The following is a 27,998-nucleotide window of genomic DNA, read 5'->3' on the forward strand; positions in this document are numbered from 1 at the left end:
CCATCACCACTTTCTTTTCCTTCGACTTTTTTTTTTCACTCTGTAAATCTGCTTTTATTGCGCAACCGTTATTTCGGATATGCCAAGCGAAACGAGCTATGCTTTCACCGCGGTACATAGCTTGTTGGAGACCGACCGACGACGGCATCTCATTTTCGACCGAGCCATTGGCTTGCATGCCAGAGAAGGCGCGTTCGCACATTTCGTCCGTGCACCGACGCAGAATTTCCTGCTCCATGGACTCTTTCTTTTTTTTCCTCCTTTTTTTAAAGGTTCTGTCTTTGTTTCATTCGGTTGACAATGCGTCGCTGATGGTATAGAGGCAATAAAAGAACTTGGTTGGTGATGTGATGAAAAAAAGCGAGAGCTGCTTACATTTCGCATTTCCCTGCTCGAAGGCGTCTCCTTCTTTAAGCCTAAGAGCAGCATCAATGAGATTGCGTTGAATAAGCTCGTCGCCCTGCTTTTGTCCGCCGCGTCACGCCATCGACCGCGACGCATTTCGAGGGTCGACGGGGGCGTCGTGCAAAGCCACGTCCCCAGAGAACGCAACAGAGAGGGGGGGCGTGCGCAATATAAAGAGAAAGAAAGAAAACGTGATGTGTTTTTCCTTTCTTTGCTTTTTTTCTGTTTTATTTTTGCGAGCGTCACCGTGTTCTGCTTGTTCAAGCTGCGAACGAGCAATGAGAGTGAACAGCGTGACTGTTGTTTTGCCCGCTTTTGTCTCTTTCGTCTTTTCTCGCCAGGATGACAGTTTGTTATCGTTACAGAGGAACGTCATTAAGGTTCTCCACCTCCTCTGGGACTAACAAGAACACACGGCCGGGAGGATTACAGAGGTGCTCTTGCGGAATTAGGCGATGCTAGCGGATTTCGAATTGAAATGGGAGGAGACAGTCGGGCCCGGCAGGCTTTGAGTGAACGCGCGCGGCTGAAGTGCCCCAAAATAGCTGCGCGCTAGCTTAGACCAATGCAAGCGCGTCGGTCCATCGTATTTTGTTTTCAGTACTTTTCCTTGGTGTCGTTACCGCCTGCGTCATGCAAGGAGCGTGTGTTCGCCACGTGGGCGTTACGCGGTTAATACACTTGTTGCGTGGCAGATAATTGCGAAGAATTTAGGGAGTTAAAACATCCGTGGAAGATTAGTAGTTCCGCAACGAAGTCTGCAAACGCGTGCTGTCACAGACCGAAGTTAAATGCGCCGCGCCAGCACTACGAGCTCGGCGACAAATAACTTCGCTAACGCGCGTTTCCACATCCTGCAAACAAAGTCCTCGGTGTCTGCGCCCATTGGTAGAATGTTTTATCTAGTAATTGCAGTAATTAGTGATAAATAGTCAGGTTGATGAAAAACTTGGAGATGTACATGTGAGAATTATTTATTTTCGTAGAGAGAGAGAGAGAGGTGAAGTAAAAAAAAAAAAGGAACGGTAGGGAGATTGTCTAGACTTTGTAGAACATGGTGCAATACATATGGGAGGGGGATTGGGTAGTGAAAGAGAGCGAAGGCATGAATCTAGATCATTCGCACACACTGGACAAGGCACAGTGCATGTTGAGTCGGCAACTCCTCTGCCGCATCGTCCAGTCTATTGAAGGCGCACTGGAGAGCCAGAAGATGGCTCCATTGAAACGTTGCAGTAATAAATTAAGCTGCATTAACGTGCTCCAATAGCGTAGACACCTAGTCCTATGTCTCAAACAAACAAACCTTTGAGTTATGCTTCGTTTCACGAATTGTGGAGGTGCACTACTATCTTGGCGACAGGAATACGTCGGTACTGCGTTTTACCTCCTCCACGGTTATTCCCGTCGAGCCGTATAATGACAGCGTTTTCGTTCGAAGCGATGTATGCTGTCACAAGACAAAAGGGGATGATTAGTCTTACCTTGTCGTCTACCGAAATAAGCGCGAGGACATCGGATTGTGATGCAGATGTTTCTCACGTTTACCCACACGCAACCTCGGCTGTTTGTAGTATCAAGGTTGATTGTAACGACACGGCGGCTTGTAACACCATTTACGAATCCTGGAAAAGAACAGTGGAGCTTAGGATTAAATATACTGCTTGCAGGGGCGCAAAGTCACAGCAATGCACAGCGGCAAGGAAGTGAGGACCAGCCTTGAGCGTTGCTTATGTAACCATTCGCGCTGTTGTTTGACTGAAGCTACTAGGTCTTGTGAAGGAGTGCATTTAAAGGGAGCTTGCTTAGCGCCATCGTCGATCCTTGACCAGGGCTGTTGAGTCTCTTTTTCTTTTTCCTTTAGTCAAGCCTGCTAATCCGCGTAGCACCAGGCGGTATGTGTCCGACAATGAATACAATACGCACCATTTGCTGTTAAGAACCGGCTTTATCGGTGAATAGCCTCCTGAGACTTGAGTACAGCTATGGGACATAATCGCTCTTCAAGGTGGTTCTTATTGTCTACTGTTATTTTATGAAGGTGAAAAACAGTTTTAAGAATTTAGATACCACGGTTAAATGCCAAAAAGTGCACCTCCACGTATGGGAAAAAATAACTATCTCCATCACCTCCTCATGTTTGCCATGGTAAAAACTGCATTTCATCGCCTAAACGCATAGATGAAGATGGAACTACGTGTGGTACATTTCCATGTTGCTGCCGCGTCTGGTATTTTCACGCAATCTAAGGATATTTAGTAGAAAAAGAAGAAAGGAAAGGCAGTGAGGTCCACCAGACGCACGTCCAGTTTGCTACCCTACACGGGGGAAGGATTTCGAAAACATCTCAAGCTTGATTCGGCTGTCTGGGACGACACAGAGGTCTAGATCGATCTAGTGTCAAATTTCTCAAAAGCATTTGACAAGAATATAAGTCAACCACTTCTTTACAGTTACACATACACCGTAGTTCATACCTTGAATGAATATTTCGCATAATGACTTTCGAGTGAACGTCGACAAAAAGTTGGAGGCAATGTGCAATGCAGTGTACAAAGGTTCTTAGGAGGATATACGAGCATGCGCTGCAAAAGTCATACGACCATCATCTGGCCACGTCCATAAATTGAAGGGCAGGAATAGTGAAGCTATGAATGCGCTTTTGTTGCGGTCAAGCTACAAAAGCGGCACTCTTAAAGTGGCTTCCATCTTTAGATGCATCGTCGACGTATGCTCGTGCCCCAGCAAAGAGCTAACGCCAACCCCGACGCACGCCCTTTTACAATGTGGACGCAGCCCGAAGCCTAACCAATACAGCCGGTAGTTATCAGGAGATAGCGTGGATGTCGTTGTCGGCTTCATGTTTGTTATTTGTGGTTAATACATCTGTGTTCTGTGTATTATAACCAATGGTCTCTTTGGTCTCTTGTTTTCGGCTCTGATCTGTAATTGTATACCTCAATTCACAATTTGTCTTGTAAAAAAGTGTGGGTTGCAATCTTGGGTTGCAATCTTAATGTTGAAATCTTTTTCCCATTGAGAAGTTTCTGTATTTCTGTCAATTTAGGCGCGTCATTTTAGTGTCAATAACAAAGAAATTGCTGGACTTATTCAGAAATGTCAGGCCTGACATTCCAGGAACGGGATTAACTGATCTCAAGAAAATCTTGACAGCAGAATACTAAAAATAAAAATGTCAAATTTTAATAAAGAAAAGTACAAGCACTACTACACCAGTGTTATATTGACAATTTTGCCTAAATGGTGCAAAAGCTGTACCAAACGATGGTACTTGCACAAACTGCAGATTGACTGTGCTTGGATACAGTAAGAGCAATAACAGTTTGCAAAAGTTCGCCTTATATATTTAATAACAAATGCCCAGTCCTTAAGTTCGGTTATAGCAGCGTATAGAACCTAATCCACAGAATATATGCAGACTGCCTATTCTTTTGCGGTCACGTCTTAACCCATAGAGTTTATTCTTGCTCGTATGCATGTGGTTATAATTCATAAAACGGATGAAAAATAAAGAGTCTAAACGCGGAAGAAAACTCGTAAAAAATAGACACGTTACACTTATGAGGCAAACATTTTATGATTCACGTCTTGCGTTCTCTCGTTGTAGACACCTGCCCCATTAATTTTCTTTTTACTTCAAGGCAGAAGACATTACCAACTTCAGACTAGAGGCTGCTCACTATAAGTCATTAATAATTGCACTATTTATCGTTTTTCGAGTAGCGTATTCGCAGCCGTCCAAAATTTCGTTGCAGTTGCAATTGCCTGTTTTTTTTTTTTTTTTTCATCTTGTCCAAGGAGTCATGTCTAATATAGGCAGCTTGCGACGCAGCTCACCACATCAAATACTGCCTTATCTTTTAGATAGAGAAAAGATTGCGGACAGAGCGAAAAAGAAAGACAGAACAAATTGGGGAGTCAGATTGCTTCAACTCTCGTGGTTTATTGCAGCAACTAGAATTTCTTTCCAGCCTCCATCTGCGTAATTCAAAGGGCCCATAATTCGTCGTTTTGCTTTGCTTGTCGTTCCGGCTGGTTGCTTTTCGGTGATGCCCAGTCCAAAGTCTACATATTTTTTAGCGATCCTGTTGCTAGGCGAACTTTGTGTCTGATCGATAAAATCTACCCCTGAAGACTCGGGGAAAAGTTGTTTCGGTACTGTCCGCGGCGCGAAGTGGCCGGTGGAAAGCTCGGCGAAGTAAGCTTCGGGGGTTAGAAACAAACTACTACAACCTATCAATCTTAGTTACCGGCTGAAACTCGCTGTTCCATTACTTTTTGCTTTGTGCATCCGTGTGTGTGGCTGGGCTTCTGAGGAATTCATAGCCCTTGGTCGCTCTGGGCGTGGCATCTATTTCCATGTTTACGGTGGCTGTATGCCACTACGCACTCAGACGCCAAGTTACGGGGCGAAGCGGCGGGGCCCGCGCAAGCTCGGTTAGACACAGCCTCGCTCATAGCTTCCGCCGGCGTGCCAGAGAAACGTGCTCTTTCGGTGGTCGAAACGGTGGAAAGATCTGTGCAGGAGTTCCGTATTTATCCGTGTATAGCTTGCGTTCCTCTTTTCCAGATTCTGCCTTTTCCGTAACCGCCATGGCAGGCCTGCTAATGCTTATAAGGTAGTAAATAATGTATTGGACCGTGCAAATGGCGTGTTTTGAAAGGGTGGTGTCAGCGTAACTTAAGGTCTGAGATCTGAGTGATCAGTGAGTCCAGGACGACACTGGTGAGTGACAAACGCTAATTTATTGAAACGTTACCAAAATTATCTACGCATCCTAAGGACCATAAAAAAATAAAAAAAAAAACAGAAAGCACGATTTTCCGCGAGCATACAGAGTAGTGGTAATCAAGGCCTATGCACACGACAGCACGGTATTTATCATCGTATCCCCGAAAGATAAGACAACCGAGACGTTTCTGATACTTACCCTGCCATGTTTCTGTATGTGCACATCTTAAAATGTAAAATGTAAAATCTGAGTATTGCTCAGATGCAAGCCTTATTAGCGATGTGGATCGTTGTGATGAGGTCTATGAGGAATTGAGTAGCTGGTAGCGGGCTCTGGCAGACCGCATGCTAAAACAGGGACAGTGTTTAACGTTTTCAAAACTATTGGGAGTCTATAATCAACAGTTAAATCAGTCCGCCGTTTCATCGCTTTAAGACAAATCCGGTTCCGTCTCCACTGCTTTGACTGCTTGATTTTGCTGCGTGCAAACACAGCATGAAAACTACCGGAGGAAAAAATATAACCAATATCAAGAATAGTGTTTAATTCTCCCTTAGCACCAGGATTTTAAAGGAAAACGAAATTTGCTCCGGTAGAGTGATACGAACGCATCACTTATACAGGGTATTTCAGCGAACACTTTCAAAATTTATTTAGGGTTGCCTGTGGCAAGTAGCCCAATTCTACTTAGTAAACTGGTCTACTCGAAGAGGCGGACATTACTTGCACAAAAAATTGAAATGCTTAATCGACTAATTAACAAAATTTAGTAATTAAGTTTTTAACTAATCACCTGCTGGCCCATTTGCAATTTACAAATTGTTGCCGTGGAGTCCGCAAGGTGGATCCACTTAGAATGAATTCTCAGGATGACACCAGTTCCGAGATATTAATTCCCGAACTTTGCGGAGAAATGCATTGGCGTTCCAGTTAATTTTGTGCTTCAATGCATAAAGCGACGTTTTCTTAAGAACCTAACTGGAACGCGAATGCATTTCTCCACAAAGTTCGGGAATTAATATCTCAAAACTGGTGTCATCCCGAGAATTCGTTCCAAGTGGATCCGCCTTGCGAACTCCACGGCTACAATTTGTAAATTTCAATATCGGCCATCACGTAATTAGTTAAAAGTTAATTCGTTAATTTCTGTTAATTATTAGATTATGCATTTGAATTTCTTGTGGAAGTAATGTCCGCCTCTTCGAGTAGACTAGCTCATGAACTAGAATTGTGCTATCTGCCGCAGGCAACCTTTAATAATTTTTAAAAGTGTTCGCTGAAACAACCTGCATGTATACTAATCTGACAGGCGCTGCATGTTGAATGCCTGAGCAACTCCTCTCGTGAACTGCGGCCAAATTCACAAATGCTTTTCGTGAGAGAGTGCTCTTTCTGATCGGCTAGCCGCATTCGCTAACCATATACCTCGCATCAGGATTGGCTGGAAGTCGCTCTTACGAACAATTCTAGCGTAAGAGATTTTTTGTGAACACGGACTCTGATCCATTGAGGACTCTGGTGTATCTGAGCGCAGAAAAATAGGCGCGCTTATGAAAATGAATCACGAGGCTTGAAATTTTTTAGTTGTGTTGCTTCGTGTTTTATTTCTTTCTCTTTTCTTTCTCTTTTTTCTTTTCTATCAACAGTTACGCAGAGAGTGGATCCTCTCGGGCTCCCCTGCTTTCCGCCTTCTTACAACCTGCCTGACTCAAAAAATGAGCGAAAGGTCGTGTCTTTTTGCATACTTTTATTTCGTGGTCTGGTTGTGGCGCTGCGTTCGCTTCTTGCGCAAGCTCTTCGTGACTAAAATTGAAGGCGTAGGAAACAGAAAGCATGAGTGACGTGACGGTGCAAAACGGGAGGTATAGAGAGAGACGGAAAGCTAGTGAGACCCGTGAGCAAAGCTCGTTGTCTTTCGGAGGATTAGGGCATCTGGCAGCGATTTACCAGAACGCGCGAAGGGCTTAAGTTTAACGCTATACAAAGACACCTGAGAGAGTATGCGTGACCTTTGGCGTTTCTTGAAAACGGTGGGGGAAAAGTGTGCAATGACATTTGCGCCGCTCTAGCCCTCTGGTGGCCGCATCTATGGGTGTGCCTCGTGAACTTTCCGCATTTGAGGTCTTCGGCTTTTGGCACCGTCCTCTCCAACGCACAGATCGGAGTCAGAAGAGGACACCTTCGTAAAATATAAAACGAAAAGCGTAAATAATTTATTTGTTCACTAGGCGCCGCGTTGCTTCCCGACTTACGACAGGCCTGCTTCCCATTCTGGTTTATTTCCATAGGAGTTGGACATAGCGACGCTTGTCATTACTGCAAATCACGTTACTATAAGTGTGGTTTGTGAGTGAGAAGTGTTTCACTTAGCGTTCCCAATCTTTTTTTTTTTTTTGACAACACCTGATGCCAATTTAGTGATCGTGCCATACATTTACTGCGAAGCACTATCAAGGCTCCACTGAAGCGGGAAGACAAAGTTGAACCTAAAATATGGTGCACTCCTATGCTTTACTCATACCTGTCAAGGACTGTTGGCAAGGCGCACGCAGTGTAAACGGCAATAGCCAAACGTTTGAAATAAAATTGGCTGTGGCTTAACTCAGTGACGCCTGTGTGTGCGTAGCCAGGGGTACGGTTAATCTTATTGTATAGCTTGGTTCTTTCTACGATTGCATCTTTATTGTTTAGCTTCGTACGTCTGAGAGTTAAGGTTTGGTTCTAACCTCGCGTTAAGTTATGGTTACATTAAACACTAGACATTTTAAAAGTGTAACGCATTTATTTTGAAAGTGTTCACATTGTTGTTTCTCAATTGCCGCAAAGAATGCCGCAATAGTCGGTGAGCCGGGAGGATACGGGGTTGTCGTCCAGTGACTTGAACACGTTTCGGGTGCTATCCTCATCTGAATCCACTCGCCTGGCCGCTTCGTACCTACGACGCTTCTCGAGGCGTGCGGCTCGTTCTTCCTCCGTCTCCTCGGCTCGCTGCCTCCTCTTGGTTTCGTTCCAACGACGAAGCCTGGCTTTTTTCAGTCTCTCCGACTCACTTTCCATAACTGCCGATGAATCCCACTAAGCCGCCCCTCTATATATACGATGCAGCGCCGGCTCCTCCTCCGTTGCAACGCGGTTTCACCGGCTCATCCTCTGACGTCATGCCAGATTTGCAACACAACTGCGGGGGCTGCGGCGCGTCGCCGCGCCGTGGTAACTCGAGCAGATGACGCCAGATGGCGCGGCGAGCGGTGCTGCCAGCCTGCGGCGGTTGCTAGGCAACGGCTCAGCTAGCGGTGCGGCCACCAGCCACAGCAAAACGGCGAGAATGCAGCCAGTGTAGCTGTCGCTACAATACCAATAACGAACTTATATTTCTTCAAAGAGATCAGCGTGTCATCACTCCCTTTTTGTCATGGCTCACGCCTTCTGCATCGGTATGCGCTCTTATTTTCGGCCCAAGAATTACGCATCTCTAATCTGCCGTAGGTCGGGACAGCTTATGGTGTTACCTTGTGCAAGTTTCCTTTCGTGTACGTGGGACAGTGCGAATGGACACCTTGCTTGTTCGGTGATTTTGGTTACGTTAGAGTACCTCGTAGAAATACGCAGTTCCAGCGAATGTGCAAAGTGTTGACCGGAAAACATATCAATGTTACGCGCAGTAAAACTCGCACTGTTTCGCGCAGTATCACTGGCAGTAAAAGTACACCGCACCCACCTGCAGCTTTACTTTCCGTATTGTGAGCGCTGACACACACACACACACACACACACACACACACACACACAAACACACACACACACACACACACACCACACACACACACACACACACACACGCACACGCACACGCACACGCACACGCACGCCCACGCACACGCACACGCACACGCACACGCACGCCCACGCACACGCACACGCACACACACACACACTGTGCTGATTGATTGTGTAGTACCGTGGGGGCACAGTAAAACAGAAAAGTGTAATGTTTGGTACAGACTGTATCCAGAGGAAGACCGAGAGCACCAACTTGCGGGGACAAAAGTAGGAAACGTCATGTACAGCTCTTGCTGAAGCCACAAGGTCAGGTATCCGTACTGACGCAAAAACTATTGTGCTAGAATCGGCCGTAAGAGCATATTCCAGCCAATTCTGGTGCTTGAATATATTATAAGCATAGATGGTGTAGGAAATCGAGCCTCCCGATGCACCCAGAAAAAATTGGGAGGACGCTTAAGCTTCGCTTTTAAGAGTGGAACGCTATAGCATTCAAAGATCCCTGACTGCTTCTGACGCTTCCCGACAACTGCAGCTTAAGCAACCGTAATGGTTACCGGGAAACACTGCCAGCGGACGCTATGCACGAAGGCGAGCTTTCTAGTAGAAACGTGGCCTCTTGTGTGGGACGGTCCCGGAGATATTGCACCGCCGCGCCCAAAAAATTGCATAATTTTCAGGTTTCCGTTTTTGTTTCGTACTTTTAATATTTCAGTCTGAGAAGATTTAACATAGAAGGCATGCGCTGTGGGCGTTTTGTTTCACGACATTTGTTTGTGGATTGCAATTCTCATAATTCCGAGCAATAGCTTGGCCAAGAATGCAAGACAAGGTATGAGCAACATTTATGATAGAATGGTGCGGCATACCTAAATATATTTGGAGGGCCTGCGTGGTTGGGGATGATTTTCTCGGCCGTGGGCGCCAAAGCCGACGCCGACACCAATGCTGACACCGAAGCCGGATTTTCTGCGACATGGGGCGTTAAAAGGGGTTTTCTATTCAGCATAAACCGTATCCCGACTCCGTGGGTAGCGGCTGTTGCGCGTGGTCCGAAGCACGAAAGCGCTTCGTCACCTACGTCGTCGCTCTTGTTCCGACAAATGGTTGGTCAATAAATACCAGAGGGTACTTACGGATGCAAAGCTTTGTGATTTCTACAACTTTTCGCTGATAATATATCGAGCATCGAGATTGGCTGACGCTGACGACGAATTCTAGCGTACGCAAGCATTAACAAAAAAAAAAAAAAGAAGAAGAAGCTTCGAATTTTGTCGATCTAGGACTTTCATTTTGCTCCATAGCAAACAAAGCAAAGCAAGTGAGTGAGTGTAAGTAAATAAAGTATCTTTAAATAAATAAATAAATAAATAAATAAATAAATAAATAAATAAATAAATAAATAAATAAATAAATAAATAAATAAATAGGAAGTGGCCTAGTCTTTGTATTGCTTGAGACGATTATGCTGTATTTCAAAACTTTCGTCCGTGCAGTTTCATAAACCCTGCACAGAGGACAGTTAAGCATTCGATAAACGGCAGTTGGAAATATTTAAAAAAGGCGATGCCTAGAAACTACTGAATGTTATTGATGCGGGCCTGTTGATCTGTGTGCTGTCGGTTCTGAACAAGACATGTAGACATCAAAACTTTCCGGTGAATGCTTTTTGTTTTTTCAGTTTAAACTTTTATAAGCACTCCGCTGCGTACGCATATCATTGTCTTCAGGCTTCTTCGGTGGAAAGATTTGAATACCAAAGGACAATGCTAAAACAGGCCTGCCAGAAGCTGCCTTTACGTTATCATGCCATGCATTGCCTACTTAAAGAATCAATAGGACAGCTCGATTACTTTGAGTAAGAGCACGTATAGGGAAGAGAGCCAAACAAAAGTACGAACGAGCATCACGCATTTCTAGACGCCGCTCCGCACTCATATCTGTCTGAGATTGTTGCTGTGAGCTTACTAAGAACTCCGCTGAGTCCTTGAGCACGTACCTGCGCTGTTTACATTTCTGAGTAACACTGGGGTTTGTACGTACTCCCTCCACCCTGTTTCTGTGCTGTTTATGCGTTAATCACTAGTTAGGTTCGCGGTATAGCAGCGTTAACTACTGTACTAATTAACACGTCTTTTTTCTTTTTTTTACTTACTTCCTTTAGGGAGCACGGAACTATAGTTATCTACGAAGCAGTAGATCACATATATATATATTTTTTGGCGAGCTTCATTAGCCTCATGCCTAACGCATAGGAGCGCGTCATCTTTATCGCTGCTCATTATGTTACTACGTGTTATAATTACCGCCGCAGGTTTTGGGGAGCTTCGGTTGCCAGGTACTGACAGAACGCCGTCGCGTCCCCGGTTTAACGGCAATGCCGTCGCGCCGTTCGTTTTCTGAATAAAAAATATGGCACGACGGGACGCTATACGTTGGCCATTATCACGTGGTCGTTATACAGAGAATGTTTACTTTAGCAGCTGTGAAGTAAACACATTTGTACAACCCCTAAATATGGCTGGACGGAGAAGGAGAAGAGCACGAGGACGCAATCCCGGCGTCAGATTGAGCGGTTCGTCCTCCGCGAGCTCTCAGAAGCGTCCCTCGTCCAGAGCAAACTGGTCCGTCAAGTCAGCCCGAAAGATCACGTGGACGTGTGGCAGCGCATTTTGTGGCTGGGAGAGCTTGGCCCCCGGGCGCAGTGGTTGATGGAAGTGAGGTTTATATTATTACTACAACTCCCACTGCCAAGACCACTGCCACAGTTAACCTCACTGCCTTTTCTTCCCTCTTTCTCTCATCATCACAGCTTTCGAAAGAAGCCATGTTGACCTCTTTGCTTAGCATTCTTGTCATACTGGGACTAAATTTGGGATTTATTAAGTTTATAGGGCCCAGACACTGCTTCTGTCACTGCTGTCCAGCTCAGGTGAGGACAACGGCAGAAGGTTGCAGCAGCTCAAACACGAGGATGGTTATCTCTTAGCCCCAGGACGAGTGGCATGGCGTCAGCGCAAGGACAGAAAGAAGACCGGAAAAGACTGCCTTGAGAAAGCGAGCAGAATATTGACTTCTTTCAGATAATAAACAAATAACTAAAAAGTTCCACATGAAGTGTTCGTTCATGAGGTTGAGTACAACTTCGATTTCATTTTTCGTGCACTACGAAACATTGACGCAAAAGTAGCCACTAGTGCTCTTTCGCGCTTTGCATAGCGCTGAAAAAAACCTAGCTGCTTTTTCTCGTGGTTTAAACAAGAAATATACTTGAAAGGTTGATTGACTTGCTGATTTATTTGAACACAATTACCACATATATGTAACGTTCCGGGCTTCTTAATCTTCATAACTGTTCAGATTGTTGACGGGCACTTGTACGAGTTCAAAGCGGCCAGTATCACAAATATTTCGCCATGACGCAGTTATTTGAATAGAAGCAACATGCTGCAATAAAGTAAAAAAAAAAGTTGCCGTCTAAAAAAACCATCTGCGGGAGCCGGGGCGTAATAAGCTATGCATTCTCATGACTTGGCTCTGCTGAACTACCAAATTGGTTTTCAATAGGTCCGTGAAAGCTGCGGTAACACTTAAAGTCACCTTGCATGAGGGCATGACTGCAGCATATTTGGCTTCTCTGTACTTATTGTCTTGCGTATTACATTTTAAGTGCACCAGTACGAAGACTCCGTAGGTGTTCCTTGACACTATAATAAACATTTGATTATTATTATTATTATTATTATTATTATTATTATTATTATTATTATTATTATTATTATTATTATTATTATTATTATTATTATTATTATTATTATTCAAGTAAAAAATATAGACAGAAAGAGAAGCAGGATAACAATAGGCCCACGATAGAAAACTATCTCTAGTAGCTTCACAGGAGTTGGCGTAGCGGCTTGCATGACGTGGGCACGAATAAGCGCTCGTTGTGCCCGGGAGAATGCGGTATCGAGCGCGTTGCTTGGGCACGTACGCGGCAGGCATCATCTCGGGCCTCGAACCAGGTGCAGCTGCGCCTCAGTTTGGTGGGCGAACATTAAGCCGCTCGCAACTCTATACGATTCCGGCGTGCCTTGCCGCTGCTCGTATTACGACCGCCTTTAATGGCGGGCCTCTTGCCATTTTGCTTACTTTCTTATTAAGCACTCGGGCACTCGCGATGCCTTTTGAAAACTAAGCTGGCAACTCGCGTGTTTCTTATTTTTATTTCAGCTGTGTTTAGGTTTCTCCAGTTACTCTTCCAGAGTATGTGGTCAGGCTCGCGAAATATTCTCTATTGCTTCTAATGTTTCCTCCTTTGCAGAACACACGCCCACGCCAACGGAACTCCTAAACGCTTTCTAACCGGCCGTTTGTTCTTATACCTTTTGACAAGAGCTTTTAACAAAGGTTTAAGGTGCACATTTTTCTCGGTAAAGCATGTTCAATATATGAAAAAAAAAAACATTCATGAGCATCGAGGAACTCCGGGTTGAGTGGATAATAGTCGCCCAGCTAATTGAAAGTCATATGCTTCTCAAGCTCTTAGAATGCGTGGCCAGTGAAGAGGGCTTTCTTTCTTTATATTTTTTAGAGTTCGGTTAAGTAGCCAAACTTTGGGAAAGCACGCGTTTCCTTGATAGCCTGTGCGATGCACGTCCGCTTTACCTTGGCTAACAGCACTGCAAGCCTCACTTACCTTTTGCAATAGCAAATAGCTAGTTAGCTCACTAGCTAGGTATTTAGCTAGCTCGCGAGCTAGCACTCACTCACTCACTCGCCCACCCACCCTCTCACTCACTCACTCACTCACTCACTCACTCACTCACTCACTCACTCACTCACTCACTCACTCACTCACTCACTCACTCACTCACTCACTCACTCACTCACTCACTCACTCACTCACTCACTCACTCACTCACTCACTCACTCACTCACTCACTCAAATGAGTATGCAAGAAGCCACCGAAGAAACGGAAGAAAAGCAGCAAAATGTAAGTTAGTAAACTATCGGTATACAATCCAAACTATGCCAGAGCGTCTCACCTAATTGAAACTGATGTCCTCTCTCCATTGTGTCGACGTTGAAAGACTTCGGCACCACTGCTTCTTTCTTTAATTAAAAACTCAATAGGTTTGATAGCGTTGGCGGCAGGCACTATTCCTCTCTTTTGCAACTTGTGCAAGATGACCTCTGAGATTCTCGTTCCACCTTATGTATTTCGTTGAAAACCGAGTTCGCCTTGTCGAAAGGTCGGGTTCATCCTGTTTTTAAGCCGGAAAGCGGCAACGCTGGGTGTCACGGCGCGGATTCCTGCACGCGTTGCCTTCTAAAGCTTGTCAAAGGCACGTGCGCAGGCGATGAAATAAATATAGTAAAAGAAAATGTAGCGGAGAGCTGATATTAAATTACTGGCTCACCTCTTACGTGTAACAAGAGGCCCAGAGTCTCTTGATAGAGTAATAGGCTTATGGCAGCGGGTGGTGTCTCCTATTTACGATGAGGAGAGATATCGCAATTAATCATGCAACGTCACGCCACGAGCAAACGCTATTCTCTCTCTGTGTGTTATAAACGGAGACTGATGCAAATTTTCACCGATGCCAATTTTCCAAGGTTAGTCCCGCTTTGAGGTAGCTACGCTGAACGCAAGCCTTCCACTGAGAAGCCAATGAATGAACGCCGGCGAAGCGCAGACGACAGAGCTGCTCGCACGCTCCGTCATTACCTTATGGCATTGACTGGTTACGTAAAGTGGCCTCTCGATTTTCATGACGACTTGGTTATGGAAGAGCCAAATAGAATCGAATCACTGCGATCCTATCCAGCAGTTTTTCTCGTCTATGGTAGGACAATAAGTAACTCTGCTATGCGTTCGCTCTATAAGGTCAACACACATCACATTTTCTTTTCTATGACAGACTCCCCTTGCTCTGACAAACTCGAGAGCTTAGCTATTTTCCTGCACGCCTCCGCAATTTTCGCCACGCGCCTTCTAATGCGCCTCAAACGCGGCGCGAATATTGTGCAATGGTCTTGCAAAACGTTGAGCGCGCACTCTGAAACAAAAGTACGTACCGCGCACTGAGTAATTAGGATATTAATTTGTAAATAAAGTTGTTAATTAGCGCAGTCTTCATTGTAATATTTTGCCCAATTTATGGTTTCTTCTCTGCGATTCCCTCCCCCCTTCTTCCTCTAAAGTAAAGCGCAATCGGTTTATTTGCGACACATGAGCTGAAAAAGTTTGTTTAGTTACAATTACGAAATATAACAAGCGGCCGCGCAGCGAGTAATAAAATTCTTATTTCAGACAGTGTGCGTGAGAGAGCGTCTGAAATTATAGTAAGCACCAGACAGCACTTTTGCACCATATGCATTGCGCCCTTAAAGTTATCCCAACAGAAAAAAAATATTGTAAAAAAGACAGCCTGTGCACTTCACTTTCACTGACGCCATCGGGTTGCTTTCTATGTTTTGTTGATTTCGGATTCCAGTAACTGAGCAAGAACTTCTACGCTGTAACTTTCCTAAAGGCTTGGCGATAAAAGAAATCCAACAAAGCCAACTCGCAATAGAACTAGTGCTATCGGTGCTCATTTTACTTTGCCACTCAGCGACATGCTTGCCGTCATTGACGTGTTAGACCAAGGAGAAGAGACTAAGAAAATATGCGCCATCAATAAGATATATACAAGAAAGAACAAGGCGGCGTCTTCATTTGCATTTTAATTGGATATCGTTATTCTTTTTTTCCCTAGTAAAGCCATGACTGGATTCATCTACTCAAGAAAAGCTTTACATGACGACAAGAAAAAACGGCAAACGGCAAAACGGCAGAAGCGGGTGCACAGAAAGGAGCTCCAGAAGCAAGCCTAACCGTGGCTTCAGCATACTTTTTTTTTGGCTTCTAAGTAACTCAAAAGTGCTGTCGCTTCAAGAGGAGCTCTCTTTAAAAAGCCGTCCTGCGCCATTTCCACTCACGAGGTGGTCAGAAAGAGGGGGGGGGGGGGGGGGGGGCGAAGTGCGGAGGCTGCTCATATAGGCAGACACACGAGTGTTCGTTTTAAAAAGAATACCGAAAAGAAATACGGATATATATACATAAGAGCACTCCAAGAGTGCGGAGAGCAATTTAATTTTAACTTTCGCCCCGTTAAATATTGCAGGCTAATACGGGAACCGGCCGAATTAATTGTCGCAGACGACATTTAGTAAAACTGTAATCATTATACCCTCAGAGAAGCGTTCTCTCTCTCTCGACTTTCTCTTACAGTGCTCACGAGATGGGCACGCACATCGTGTTCGCTTCAAATGCAACAATTTATCCCATCGAGAAGTTCCTTTCTTTTTTTTTATTCTCATTTGTTTTTCTTGACGCCCTTCATTTTGCTTTTGCAGATTCATCGAGCCGTTATACATTAGCTGTGTCAGGTCCGCGATTCGGCGAAACTTATTTTGCGCATTAGTATTGCTATACTGAGTCCCTCTTTCTCTTTCTATCTCTCTCTTTCATTCTTCTTTATATATTTTTCTCTCGTTTACGTTACTTTACGCGGACTTAATTCTCGAAACGACGAACCGTGCTGCTTTGAAACTTTGATGGGACTCCCAGATTAAAGGACGCGCCTCCAGTGACCCCGCCACGCTGCTTGCGAGGGCTGGCGCGCGAACAGCGAATAACGGGGAGACGGACTGGAATATAATGGCAGCCGCTATGAGCTCGGTATAGGCGTAGTCCCCGCGAGAAGGTGAATGCAAAAACAAAAGAAAAAAGTAGCAAAAATGCGCGGTACAGACAACACGCCGTGGGGGGAATCGAGCAGCCACCAAAGGAGCAAGCGACGTTGAATTGAAGACGAAAGAGGAGGACGGCGCCCGCCGGAGAAGTCGGCACTGCGCGGTCGGGGCGCGCGTATTGCGAATGAAGAAGTGACATAATAGCCGCCGCGTCGGTCGCCAAAAAAAAAAAAAAAGAAAATGGTTGACGAAGGGCATTCTTTGCGCTTCGTTAGTCCAGCCTGCCCCCATAGTGGGGCAACCCCGGTCTGGACCTCCCAGCGAGCTAAGGGGTCCGGCTTGCAAACGCCCCCCATTCACGACTGACTTCCATTCCACGGTATAGCATCGCGCGAGCGAGCCGAGAAGAAATAAATGGCGGACGCTCTCTTCCCCGTCGTTGCGCGGGAATTAAGTTATAGTTGGACGTCTTCGCCGAAAATCTCTTTGCTGCGTTTTTCTTGGCGGAGCGCGCGGCTAAGATGCGGCTATACCGTCCTTGCGAGCAAGCAGGCAGGCAGGCTGGCAGGCGCGCCTCCATCTTTTCCTTCCGCCGTGGTTCCGTCCGTCCGTTCGTTGCGTGCTCTTTCGGTTCATTTCGGACGACGTGGCAAAGTGAGAAACGCAATTTCTCAGCTGCTGCTTCGGCCGGTGCGGTTGTGCGTGTGTTTCGTTGTTGCTGTAGCACCCACTCTCTCTCTATCTGCTGGATGGCGTCCTTGACGTTTTTTTTTTTTTTTGCTGGAATGGGTCCGCCGGCCGCCCGCCGCGAATCGCACTATTCCGAGAGCGGCCTGCAGCGGCGCGGCTTTCTGCCTTTGTTCGCCTTTGTGTTTAACGAGCGGGGTGAAGGCGAATCGCGCTCGGTTAGGTGGCAGCGGAGGGTAAACGTCTTTATAGATGTGTGGATGTGTGTCGTGTCGACTGCTGCTCTTACTTATGCATTTGCCGACTCTGTTATAGGGAGCACAGCAAAAGTTGTTACGCTTTTATCTCGATAGGTGGCGGCACGCAGTTTTTAGTGATATTTGTAGTTGGTAGAATGGGGCGCTCGTGAAATGGGACGTCAATCTGTCGTTCTTTAGAGATCTTTTCTTTTCTTTCACTCATAGCGGTATTTTTGTCAGTTGTGACAACGATTTTCGATCTGGAAGTTTACGTTTGCGGACAAAAGTAGGCCTCTATATAGTATGTCATACCCGCAACTGCGCGTTCAATATACAGTATATAGTTACGCAGTAGTTATTTTTCATTCGTTTGTTTTAGCTGGATTGATGCTAACAGAAAGCTTAGAACCCGTTCACATTTACAAATGAAGGGGCTTGGGAGAGCGGGCGTGTAAAAGCCACTCTTTTATATTTTTACATTCCTTTCTTTTGTCTACTTTAGGTCTTCGATTAGCCTGAATGGCTGAGTTCTATCGAACGTTCCTATTTTGCACGTGAGAACTGAAGAAAGCATCCATAAACTTTATATACCACTTCAGATAATGTTCATACTTACTTTTGTCGACAGTTCAAGCAGCGGTCTGGTTGTAGTCTTTCTAAAATTGGTGGTTATGTGAAGTTATAAATATGCTCCTTTATAGAACGCGCTAGTAAAATAAAGAACGTGTGGATGAAAACCTGTGTTTATTTTCGTGCTTTGTTTTTCTCGCTTTTTTTCTTCTATTTATGATCCTAGATTGGCCTATACATCTCAGCTGTTCGATCAAGAATTTATTTTTGTACCTGAAGAGAAAAGTAGGCCTTTATACTGTGCAACACGCGCAGTGCGTGCGCTATTTTTACTCACCGCAAGAGCCTTCCGAAATTGAATAAATTTAAATGAGCGTCTGGAGTTCAACCCCGTTCGCACGCTTTCGCTAATTAGTCGCTACAGTCTGTATAAAATGGCCCGGCGCATTGCGGTGGTTGTTTTTGATATTTTGCGGTGTGATCCCGCCTCATTTTAAAAATTGTTAATTTTATGTATTTTGTGTGGCTTAATTACTTTACAAAACTCGTAGCGCGTCATTCATTCTATCCAAGCTGTATGAAGTTTATACCTGTGTTTATATTCTCATGCACGGAAGGAATTAAAGAACACCTAATAGGCTGATAGACTAAGTAAAGGCTTAGCTCCCTGATCTATATAATTGATTTATAAATTCATGTTTTCTTTTCTTGTCTTCTGTTCCTGAAGTATCAAGTAGCCGGCTCTACACGCAAAGTGGTATGTTCTTCTTACTTTCTTTAAAACACACACAGGCACACGCACACACGCACACACGCACAGGTCAATATTTGTAATGCGGAATTTCCCGGCTTACTTCCTAAACAACACTGAACAAATATTTTAAAAGGCAATTAAATGTTCGTCAATCTGAGATGTATCGTTCACCTTTTTTCTTTGATTGGCATGAGTAAATGAGGATATATTAGCACCGAGAGACGTTGCCAGCTACTCGTGTAGCATGACAAACAAGATAATGTATCAAAAGTCTTACAACATCACAAAGGTAAAAGGAGCACATTATAAAATGACAATTTAATAAATCTTGAAAGCACTACATGCCACAACAACAAAATAGAGCTTAGAATTTTACAGATACTGTAGATACAGTGCAGATACATTATATATTACAAGGGATAAAACATTGACACTGTAAAGGTTTCACAGCTAGCCTAAACATTCACAGGAAAATTCGGAAAATACCGATTATAAAAGGTACCAGACAACAATGCACTCTCTCTCCAAAGCACTGCATGCACTCCATTCTGATAAGTAGCTGTCAATCTAGCAGTTAGACTTAAAATAACTATAGTTTAGGATCAAAGGCGAACATCTTAGAAACCTGCGGAGTGTAGATGACATTGTCCTCCTCAGCCAACGCTGGATATGACTTGCAACAAACTGTCGGTGGAGCCGACGAATTGTAGGAGCGGTTCTGAAGACTCACATGAAGAAGACATAGGTAATATTCAATAGACCAGAAAAAGAGCGATAATTCGGGATTGGCACTCAGCCTCAACAAGCGGTGTAAGACTCCGTTTATCTAGGCCAATTAGTCACAGGGGACCCAGGCCACGGGAAGCAAGCTTACAGAAGAATAAAACTGGTTTGGAGCGCATACAGCAGCCATTACCAAATCATGACGCGCAGCTTATAACGCTATCTTTGAAAAGAAAAGTCTGCAATTGTTGCGTTCTACCGTTACTTACAATGAGGCAGAAACTTCAAGCTTGAAAAGAAGGGAATTGCTGCGCAACGAGAAATGGAACTAGAAATGATAGGCATGACGTCAAGAGACAGGATTGACAGCGGAGCGGATTGGAGATCAAACGCGTGTGGATGATATTCTAGTTTGCATTATGAGGAAAAAGAAATTCCGGCAGAACCCATCTCATGATGAATGCCGACCTTAATGTATGTATCATATATCATAGGTGAGCAATGTATCGGTACACCCTATTGCCCACGCAGAGGCATGTTTTGTATGAGGCGCGTATGCAGCCGGATTCCTCTAGATCTCTTCCCGCTGAACGCGCCGCGTCATTCAGCGGCGTTGCCGCGAAGTCCGCGCTTGGGCTTGTGTGAATAAACATGCAGACAAGTTCGTCTTAATATGTATGACACGCGTTCGATTCGGCCGAGCAGCAGAAAATTTTTAAAGTATTGTCAAGGTGTTTATTGACAGGGTGCGCAAGGATTGTGAGGTCGAACTCGGTGCGGCAGTCAGAACCCTGCGAGCAGTCAGAACCGGCCCCCGTGCGTAAAGCGCTGGCGATGCGCCTGGCTAACCGGCACTTCTTCGTTAAGTATACAGGGTGTCCCAGCTAAATGTAGCCAATGTTTTAAAAACGACGGAGTGTGCTAGGAGGCTGAAACCAAACTCAGTGGTGTTGAGGATCGCGTGTCCTAGTCTGCGGTATTTTTTTTTCGTTTTGCAAAGTCAATTAATTAGTATACACTAAGTGCCTAACTTTTTAAATAGTGCCATATCCAAGAAAGGGCCAATACGAAAGTTGTAGATCACATTTAAAAATCACCGACTGAAGTGTTTGCAAGTAAGTACCATTGATGGAGCTTCTTGAATTTGCGTTTAAAGAAAGCCCGCGAAATACAAAAACAAGCGCGTTATAGCGCCACTATTTCACTGCTCCCAAATGACCGATCAAGAAACGAAATCCGCATATCTGTATAGCGGTTCCAGGATGGGCTTGGCGTTACCGGTGGCCGCAAGGTACGTGCCAGTAACTCTCGCTAGTAAGATATGATCACGAACGAATTGAAGAACATGACAATTGCATTTTCCTTCCAGATTAAACAGTTCGGCGGTGCAACATTTGCTCAAGCCCGAGCTTCCTTTCGTCTTTCAAATGCGAAGCATTTCTTGGCGAACATTTGCTACTTTGGCAGTATCTATCTAACCGTCTACGTCTTTGTGCTCTCAAGGTTGTTTCGTTAACTTGGTATGTACCAAAATTGGCATAATATCACAAGAGTATATGACGAACATAAATTATATGTCATGTCATGACATGAACCTTATGACATGCGTGTCATGTAGGTCATGACTATGACCCAGCGAAAAAGATTAACACTCAAAAACCATTGAAATGGGTTCGGACGTGGGTGCTAAGTGAAGGAAACACTAAAGGATGCTGATAGAGTCATGAGGATGATTCAGCGAAAAAGAATTAACACTCAAAAACCACTGGAATGGGTTCGGAAGAGGGCACTAAGTGAAGGAAACACTAAAAGATGATGGTAGAAATCATAGCCATGACCATGACTGAGCAAAAATGAGAATGACTCAGCGAAAAAAGATTAATACTCAAAAACCACTGAAATGGGTTCGGTCGTGGGTACTAAGTGAAGGAAACACTAAAGGATGCTGGTAGAAGTCATAGTCACGACCATGACTCAGCAAAAGACAATGACTCAGGGAAAAATAATTAATACTCAAAACCCACTGAAATGGGTTCGGACGTGGGTTCTAAGTAAAGGAAACACTAAACACACGGTAGAAGTCAGGCATGATCATGACTGAGCAAAAGTGACAATGACTCAGCGAAAAAAGATGAACACTCAAAACCTACTGAAATGGGTTCGTACATGGGTACTAAGTGAAGGAAACACTGAAGGGTGATGGTAGAAATAATAATAATAATAATAATAATAATAATAATAATAATAATAATAATAATAATAATAATAATAATAATAATAATAATAATAATGTTTATTTTTTATCATCACACTGATGAAGGAAGCTGTAGGTAAAAGCTGCTCTTCGTAGAGGCAACTTGACAAAGGCCCACAGCTACCTTTGTACAAAACAGTCAGCAGCGGCAATTACAATAAAATGCAACATACAGCAATTTCAATCAAATGCAACATACAGCAAATCTCCTTGAAAAAAAATTCAGGGAAATATATTAGTCCCATAATTACACAAAGCACAAGATAAAGGTGAGCAAAGGGCCAATGTAATTTAAAAATTAGCATATGCAGCTTGCGCAATTCAGACGGAGTACATTGAATAAAATTTGTACCAGCTTTCACATATTTATTTAGTAATGTAGGTATTATGTAGGATAGCTTATCTTCAGAATAATTTGTCTTCGGGGTTGTCACTTTCCACGGTTCTTTATTTCGTGTATGAAACGTTGTAATGTTTTGCTGTAGATGACAAAGGTCCAATAGAAAATGTCGATTTTCTTTTACTTCGCGCTTGATCGCTACATGGGTATGCATGACTCAGCATACCCATGCTGAGTCATGGGTATGACTCAGCAAAAATGGTAATGATTCAGCGGAAAAAGATTAATATCAAAAACCACTAAAATGGGTTCGCATGTAGTACTAAGTAAAGAAAAGGGCTAAAGGCTGGTCGAAGTAATAACCATGAGCATGACTAAGGCTTTCGCTAAAGGGACTCCGGAGGACTTATGACATACGTGTCATGTAGATCATGAAAGAGCCACCTACGTCTTTGTGCTCTCATGGTCGTTTCGTTAACTTGGTAGGCTCCCCGCACACTGCTTCGCATAACATCGAGTCCCATAGGGCATGGGATCTGCCGGATTTTTACAGCGAAGCTGGTAAGGGCTCACACTTCGATGGTCGCGTCCGGCAATAGAAAAACGAAAACTCTGATTAGCCGTATGCTGTATGTCCGAGTGAAAGCGCGCGAGAGCGTGGGACGCTCGCTTTCACGGGGAGCGAACGCACGGCGGAGAAGAAACGCGACTTCCCAGTTGAAGGGGAGCGGTGGGCGAGAAAGGCATCGAGGCACCCTAGACTGTGTGTGGCGTGGCCGCTCTCCCACTGCGGCGCATGCGCGCAGCCCTGCCGGCCTCTGCCGCCTGTGCCGCAACTCTCTCTGGGCTCTCGCCCGCCTCTCACCTAACAGTGTCGACAACGGCGTTTAGCTGTTCCGTCACGTAGCCTGCGTTTTGACAGCGGTTGTGTGTGGTCACACAAACAACACGCACAACAGTTGTCGACGTGACGCCGTTTTGCCCGCGTTCGCACCGAACGCGCGCGGCGTTGGTGACGTGTTTATGAAAAACGTGCCCACCTTTGCCGTACACCCTATGGCGGTGTACCGTAGCGACCATAAGGTCATGATCCCTGTGGTCACTAAATAAATGAACACCACCGGATCATATCTATTTCTCATTCTTTAATAGTTCAAATAACCATTTACACCATCACATCCTAATAGTCCTAATTGGAAATGCATAATTCCCACCATAGTACAGCTTCGCTGGTCTTCCATCTCCACCCCAGTGGAAGGGCTGACAGTTTTTTTTTTTTTTTTTTTTTTTTTTTTTTTTTTTTACGCGACAGTGTTAAGGGCCTCGTGTCACAAAAAATCCGGCGTCGGCTTCGGCGTCGGCGTTGGCGTTAAGCATCGGCGTGTGGGGGAAGTAATCATGCCCAACCACATCATCCTGAACCGGCCCAACCACACAGGCCCTCCGCGTGGCGCAAGGCGTTAGTGAACAGAAATTTAATTTCTCGAAGTATAATCCGTCAGAAAAATTGTAAAGTACGACTTAACCACAACCTACAGGCGTGATAGCGTCGGATTGTAATTTGAGTATACGAGACGAAAGCCTGATAAGCAGTGAGAGATCTTTGAATGCTATCGCGTTCCACTCTTAAAGGCGAAGCTTAAGCCTCCTCCAATTCTGATGGTGTTTCGCTGTACTTTGGTACTAGGTAACATTGAGAGGAGTGTTGAAAAACATGCCTTTCTAAGTTCTGGGCACGCGCGCACCTCGATGCAACAGCAAACAAATAATAAAATAACAAAAAAAGGTCCTAGGGCCTTCACATTTGGTATAAGACGGCTTAAATTCCTGCTGTAAAAATGTCTTCCCATCAATGCATTTGTGTTTCAAAGTGAAGCCGACTTAAAGTGGATCGGTTTAAGCTTGATCTTTGTAAACTGGCTTTCCCACGTTGTGTGTGTGTGTTTTTTTTCTTGCCTTGTGCGTTCGGGCTTCATTCCACAAGCGGAGCGAATGATATGTTTTGCCACGTCACGTCGAAGCGCGACGCACCTTTATGACCGCCGCTCGCTCTGTGCGCCCCATCGCGACAGGGCACGCGACTGAGTCTCGAAAAAAGCACGCGAACAATGTCCTTTACTGATCGGTCGTCTTGGGGCGCTGAAATAGTGGCGCTATCAAGCGCTTGTTTTTGTACTTCGCGGGCTTTCTCTAAAGGCAATTACAAGAAGCTTCATCAATGGTACTTAGTTGCAAACACTTCAGTCGGTGATTTTTTAAATGTGATCTACACCTTTCGTATTGGCACTTTCTTGGTTATGCCAATATTTAAAAAGTTAGGCAATTAGTGTATACTAATAATTGACTTTGCAAAACGAAAAAAAGAAAACACCGCAGACTAGGACACGCGATCCTCAACACCACTGAGTTCATTTGAGCCTCCTACCACACTCCGTCGTTTTTAAAACATTGGCTACATTTAAATTAAATTATTGGGTTTTACGTGCGAAAACCAGTTCTGATTATGAGGCATGCCGTAGTGGGGGACTCCGGAAATTTGGACCACCTGGGGTTCTTTAACGTGCTCCTAAATCTAAGTACATGGGTGTTTTCGCGCTCAGCAGCCCAACACCATAGCCACTGAGCAACCACGGCGGGTATTGGCTGCATTTAGCTGGGACACTCTGTATATGTATTTTTTTGCCACTGCAGAGCGACACACACCCAGTGGTACACATACAGTGATCCAAGTTGGTATCAAAGAGGATCATTGAAGAGCAGTACAACCTAATGCCACATACCCAATTTCAAAAACCCGGCTAGATAGATAGATAGATAGATAGATAGATAGATAGATAGATAGATAGATAGATAGATAGATAGATAGATAGATAGATAGATAGATAGATAGATAGATAGATAGATAGATAGATAGATAGATAGATAGATAGATAGATAGATAGATAGATAGATAGATAGATAGATAGATATTGATCAATTACACAGTTGTAAGCTTCATGCTTTAATTTGTTTTTTCTAATATTGCGATTTTTAATAATCTTGGTAAAAAAGTGAATTGACTGCATACCAAAAAAACATTTATTCGCCAAATTCCGCAGATTTCAACTTTTTCTTTGTACTTCTACAAACATCGCCATCTTCAGTGCAGAAGATGCTGAGAAAAAGCGATTTCTCCATTCCCATGTCTTTAGATACGGGCTCCCGAGGTAAACCTTCCTCTTAAGGACATTGAAAGAAGCTCTAGATATCACACTACTTCACGTGGTCGTCGAAAACCTATCCACGATGACAGCAAGGTTGTATGCGCGGAGCGCCTTGATGTGTCTCTCAGTCTATCTTAATGAGCACGTGTGCTAACTGACGCAGCCTTTGTCTGCAAGAGCCGCGTTACCCAACATCTCTACCAGCGTTGACGATCCGGGGACCGCACGTGTGCAAATTATGTTTAACAAATGATGCTCAACAAATTGGCTTCTTTTTTAACGGGCACCTATGAGCAACGTGAAAAGCCGGAAGGCCGGAAGTGCCGAAGCTCGACGAACGTTAGTGGCCGCGAGAGCAAATTAGTAAGGGGACTCGGAGAGATGCGCTATTTGTAATCTGTAATTTGAGGAGACCGAACGGTGAGGAGGAAGTCGATCAGGCGCACGTGCACGCGATGTTATGTAAAAACGCGCGCGCATATGGGTCGCCCAAATAATATTAGTGACAACGATGATCAACGCACGTGGCGGGCTTATTACAATAAAATAAGTTGTCTTGGTTTCAACAACTGTTTCCAAAGGTGGTGTATTACACAAACTAAATTTAAAAAAAAATGAAGAAAGCATGTTATGGTCAATATTTCAAACGCACTTCGTTTAGATCTCAACACTTATCTTGTTCGCGTCTGGCAAGAGCCTTCACGGTCTTCTTTCTTACCGTTCGTGCTTGATCGTAGATAATTAAGACAAAAAAAACTTTTAGGAGTTCTTTATCGCGAACTTCGGCTGTCACGAACTTCACCAGCTAATCTTTACCTTGGGGCGTCTTCGCTACGATTCAGCCACAGCAATGTTTTCCTTGAAATCTACAACTTTTAGAAACGATGGGACCCAGAGACCAGGAGAGAAGTAGACGGACACACGCGCACAAAACAATTCCATTAATAAATTTTCAAAATTGTTCATTCATTGTTTTATTTGATGTCTTCATTTTGAACTATTTTATCTCCAAATTCACTATCGCGTTCTTCTCGTTTCCACATTCTTTATCTCTAACCCCCGCTCTTACATTCTGCGTTTTATTTTGGTTATAATCGTATTAAAAACACTTGTATAACCACCTGCTTCTTGGCCAATCCCCCGTAGTGGGTATGAGCCATCGTTGAGAAAAAAGAACAAGATGTCTTATTGCGACATAAGCGTGCAATTCATGAGGCGTCTCGACTGGGCGCACGCGCCGTGATATTAAACAGACAGAAGAAAACGAAGAAAAAGAAGAAGAAGTGGCAGCTTGCGTCACGCGCCGCCACAAAGATTTATTCCACGGCATGAACGTTACCCACAGGATCTGCGGCCTGGATTTAAAGACCCCGTGAGCTGGTAAGTCCCTTTGTAAGCAGATGACCTGTATTACACGAGTCCTCTACTCGGCTCCGTTCTATTGCTTTTGCCCGAAGCTGGGCTCTTTCAATTCTAGAACGGCTGCTAGAGGAAGCGCCCATTCCCTTTTCAACCTCGTCTCAAACTCGCTTGCCTGGTCAGTGTGTATGCAGATAGAAGGCAAGAACATGTGTGCTTGAGAGAAGCGCCGTTACCACGATTATACATATACGCAGCAATTTATTTTAAGCCAAAATTATGCTCAAGCGCTTGCTTTGGGATTCCCTGTATACACAGGAAATTACGCCTGTGACCTATGAAGGAAGAGCAGCCGTTTCATGATTATTTTGTCGCTTTAATTATTCTAAATTTAAATTTCAGCTTCAATTCCTTCAAGTAATTTAATTTCACGAAATTGACGCTGGTGGAAAAGCGGCATGCCTTCCATGGCCTTCGGCCGCAAATTAAAGGCAGAAGCAGTATTTTTTAACGCATTTCTTGTTACTTTTTCCTTTGACGTATATAGAGCGAGAAACAATGGAATCGGTGGCCCTCGTAAGGTTAAAGGTCCGGAGGTTAAAACCCCATGCAACGGGTAACTCTCCCTCAGCATCGATAAAGTTATTGCAGAACGAACCTGTCGGTTTTCGTCAAAACCAAAGGGTGCAGTGGTGACGTCATCAGCCTGTCGTTATAAGTTGCGGAGCTTAGTAGTTTATAAGCCTTTCCATTTTTTTTTTTTTCACTGTTCGGAGCGACTTAGCAGCACGTGCGAGCTGTGCTAACAATGTTGGCCAACTCTCTATCCAACAGGCCTTTTGAGTGTGTGTGTGTGTGTGTGTGCGAGGCCAACGGGCACGTCTGTGATGTGCTCGCGCTGACGCTATAGCCACACCATATGCACTACGGCGCCCCGAGCCCACCGCCCGCCTTCTTGTGGCCCACACGCGCGGTATTGCAGTGAAGTCTCCCTGCCGTTGGAAGAGATGCAGCGCCTATGGCTCCTGTGCGCCGTCCTCACTTCGCTTGCGCAACCGGTCTCCGTGAACCCGAGTCGCATCGCGGGTCCCACGGCGGCGGCCCTGGAAACAGATGCTCAGCAATTCAAACGAGTGCCTCACAAGTAAGAGCGGCGCGGCCACTTCGCGCGCGCGCCGGTCAGTAAGGT

General features: G+C 44.7%; 1 protein-coding gene across 2 annotated transcripts in view; it reads left to right on the forward strand.

The window, feature by feature from the left end:
- The window catches only part of LOC119448599 (uncharacterized), a 259,182-nt gene that overhangs the window by 214,763 nt on the left and 16,421 nt on the right, over window positions 1–27,998 (forward strand). The window contains exon 1 of one of the 2 annotated variants that reach the window (XM_037711832.2): window positions 27,802–27,953. The exons of the other annotated variant lie outside the window; for it this stretch is intronic. Coding sequence (XP_037567760.1) covers window positions 27,817–27,953 — 137 coding nt within the window. The 5' untranslated portion in view covers window positions 27,802–27,816. Of the gene's footprint in view, window positions 1–27,801; window positions 27,954–27,998 lie in introns of those variants that run through there. 2 annotated transcript variants of the gene reach the window in all.

The sequence above is a fragment of the Dermacentor silvarum genome, chromosome 4, assembly GCF_013339745.2.
Source record: "Dermacentor silvarum isolate Dsil-2018 chromosome 4, BIME_Dsil_1.4, whole genome shotgun sequence".
NCBI classification, from domain to species: domain Eukaryota; kingdom Metazoa; phylum Arthropoda; class Arachnida; order Ixodida; family Ixodidae; genus Dermacentor; species Dermacentor silvarum.